Genomic DNA, 2,846 nt, shown 5'->3' with positions numbered 1-2,846 from the left:
TCATGATTCTTGATTCAAAATCATAACAGCTTGAAATCAACTATATGCATTAATTGTTTGTTACGCACACACAGAACCACTTTTAGGCACAAATCTGAGCTTTTTCTCTCCATACAGATTTGTCTGTAAGTGATGCGTTTAAATGCTGCTAGAATGCTGGATCATCAGAGATTTGTTTTTAGCCGTTTTGAACTTAGATTGTGAAACATATCTGGTGAAAACTTGACATTTTCTCACTTTCTTAAACAGATATGATAAATCCAATGTTCCGCACAAAGTGTGGTGAGCCTATTTTCTCTCCATAGAGATACAGCACAGAAATATGTTATAGAGCATTTCCCTTTACTGCAGCTCAGCTAAAGAAAAAATACATGCAGCGACTAAAATGCAAAGCCAGCACCCTCATCTGTGAGCCTCACAGCGTTTAGCTGCTGGAATTGGACAATTTTTTTTGGACAGGTCTAACTGCCTCCAGCCTATGCTTTTCCAAACAGCGTCACATCTCATTACTCCTGCAAACCCATAATTTCATGTTTAAACATCTTTACTGAACACGTAAAAACAAAAGGGTTACCTCATCAACCCTCTCCTGTTTGTGCAGCTCGGCCAAATCGATCATGAGGCTGCAAAAAGTGGCAAATAATTAGAGGAATGAAGTGAACGAGCAGTAAGTGGAACAGCCAGACTTTTTTAACCACAGCTGAGAGACTCCTACTTGACAGCGATTTGCTGCTGTGTATTGCATTGTGTTATTGCCTTGGGCTAGAAAATCTGCAACATTAACGGTTAATAGCCTTCCTGCATTGTGGCACATGCAGCTCTTAACTGATTCTTCTCTGTCAATCACACAGCTGAGGTGAAACAAAACACATTTTTTCTTTTTTGTTTTTCCTGGAAGAGGTGATAAGATCCCTGCAGGCCAGGAAATAAGAGAAACTCACCTCCCCAGGAAATCATCTTTGTCTGGATCTTCGTCAAACAGCTCGATTTCAAGGTGTTCGCCGGAGTGCTCGTACACCAAAGCCTAATGAACACAAGGATATTATCCAAAAGCTTAAAACACTTTCAGAAAGTAATATATGCATGAATGCAACAGAAAAATATAGTGAGACAATAGAGCTCTTTAGCTCTGATAGAAAACCTCGTAGACTTCGTTCCACTTTGGATTGAGAGTCTGTTTGACGGTCTTGCTCTGAAACAGCTGGTTGCCGATCTGCAGGACGCCGTAGGGGTCCGATTTGCCCATGATCAGTCCTCCCAGAAATTTATCTTTCCCTTCTAGATCCTGAGCCTCTAGGAAGTGAATCCTCAGGACTCCCTGTAGAAACATGCAGAACAGAGGATGAACTTTGACTTATTGTGAGAGTACGGAAGCCCAAACCGGCCAGCCCTACTTTTTTTTGATCGTTTTCTTGTGATTACGAGATAATATCTCATTATTACAAGAAAACAAACTTTGTTTTCTTGAGAAAATTAGATAATAACAAACTTCGTTTGATCCAAAATGCTTGCATGAGACTGAATTAAGACATTTGAAGAGCATAGGTCCACTAATAAATATAAAATAGACTAAAACCAACTTTTGTGGAGTGTTTTCAAACAGGTGAAGTCTCTGTTTCTCTGAAAGGAAGATGGGGACTCCTAATTCACTGTTTTTAATGAAGAAATACTCAGAAATGCAATTTTAAGCTTATTTTTCTACATAAAGTCAACCATTATGAGACAAATCCCACTAAAACATGTTCAAAAACATTAAAAAACACAATATTCTTTTTGTCTAATTCTAAGTGTTCCATTTTTTTCACATAAAACCTTTTTTTATTTAAATATAAATAAATACTTAGCTTGGTATTGATTGCTATACATTTAATATGTCTAAATGCAGTTAGATGAATCTGATTCAAGGATTTTTGCATGAGTTCATTTTGAGTTTTAAACTTAGGTAGTTTGCTTTTTGTGGCAATACTTGAAACCCATCCTTTTAGAACAACCCCAGATTCTTTTTTTTCTGTTTATTACACAATAATTCCATAACAAACCTTAAAAATGTACAAAAAACTCAATTCTGAGTCATTTTTAACAGCAAAAATAACACAAATTTAGATTTATGCTTTATAACAAGGATTTATAAAAGAAAATTGGTAACAGTTTAGATGAGGTGCTGCAAAAAATCAATATAATGTTGACAAAGATAGTTAATACATTTGTTAAGCTCATAAGCAGTTTATCAATATGGTCTTTGTAGACAATTATATTATTTTAGATGTTAATAATTCTTACTAAGAATAATAAACCTTATTTGTCTTTTTGCTAATTAATGTCCAACTAACACACTATAAACATATTAATAATTTTTGTTAATGTGTTATTTAAGCTTGTTATGGAATCGTATTATAAAGTGTTACCAGAAAATTGTATAAATTCAAACACAAATGTGAAAAATGTTTTAAAAAAAACAGGCGAACACCCACTAAACTACATAAAATGTTCCAAATGTTCACATTTATGTTTCATCACTCTTATTTATGTTTTAAACCTAAAATTTCTCAACTTTTTTAAATAGTTTACATTAAATTTTAAATTAAAACTAAACTAATGAGGAGTCGGTGTCAATCCTACGTCATTATAAACAACAGAAAATGTAAAAGCTTGCAGAAAAACTTGAAAACTAATAATAAAAACTCTCCTGTTAATATTTATCATTTTTTTAAATTGGCCAAAATACTGAAGAATGTAGTCTAAACTGTACATTAACACGTCCTTAACCCACGTCGTTTTAATCATTTCTTTTTTGCTGTGATATCTTCTTTTATAAAGTTTCAGCACAGGAGTTTTTTTTTTTTTTT

At 33.8% G+C, this 2,846-nt stretch overlaps 1 protein-coding gene across 3 annotated transcripts in view; it reads right to left on the bottom strand.

Annotated features, from left to right (window-relative positions):
• Positions 1–2,846, bottom strand: part of esyt2b (extended synaptotagmin-like protein 2b) — a 43,660-nt gene that overhangs the window by 14,285 nt on the left and 26,529 nt on the right. For all 3 annotated transcript variants that reach the window (XM_024280239.2, XM_024280240.2, XM_024280242.2), the window contains exons 9-11: positions 1,142–1,318; positions 942–1,024; positions 575–623 (exon numbers count right to left, since the gene is read on the bottom strand). In XM_024280239.2, coding sequence (XP_024136007.1) covers positions 575–623; positions 942–1,024; positions 1,142–1,318 — 309 coding nt within the window. The remainder of the gene's footprint in view (positions 1–574; positions 624–941; positions 1,025–1,141; positions 1,319–2,846) is intronic.

The sequence above is a fragment of the Oryzias melastigma genome, linkage group LG20 (assembly GCF_002922805.2).
Source record: "Oryzias melastigma strain HK-1 linkage group LG20, ASM292280v2, whole genome shotgun sequence".
Taxonomy (NCBI): domain Eukaryota; kingdom Metazoa; phylum Chordata; class Actinopteri; order Beloniformes; family Adrianichthyidae; genus Oryzias; species Oryzias melastigma.
This window is presented reverse-complemented; position numbering and strand designations above follow the sequence as displayed.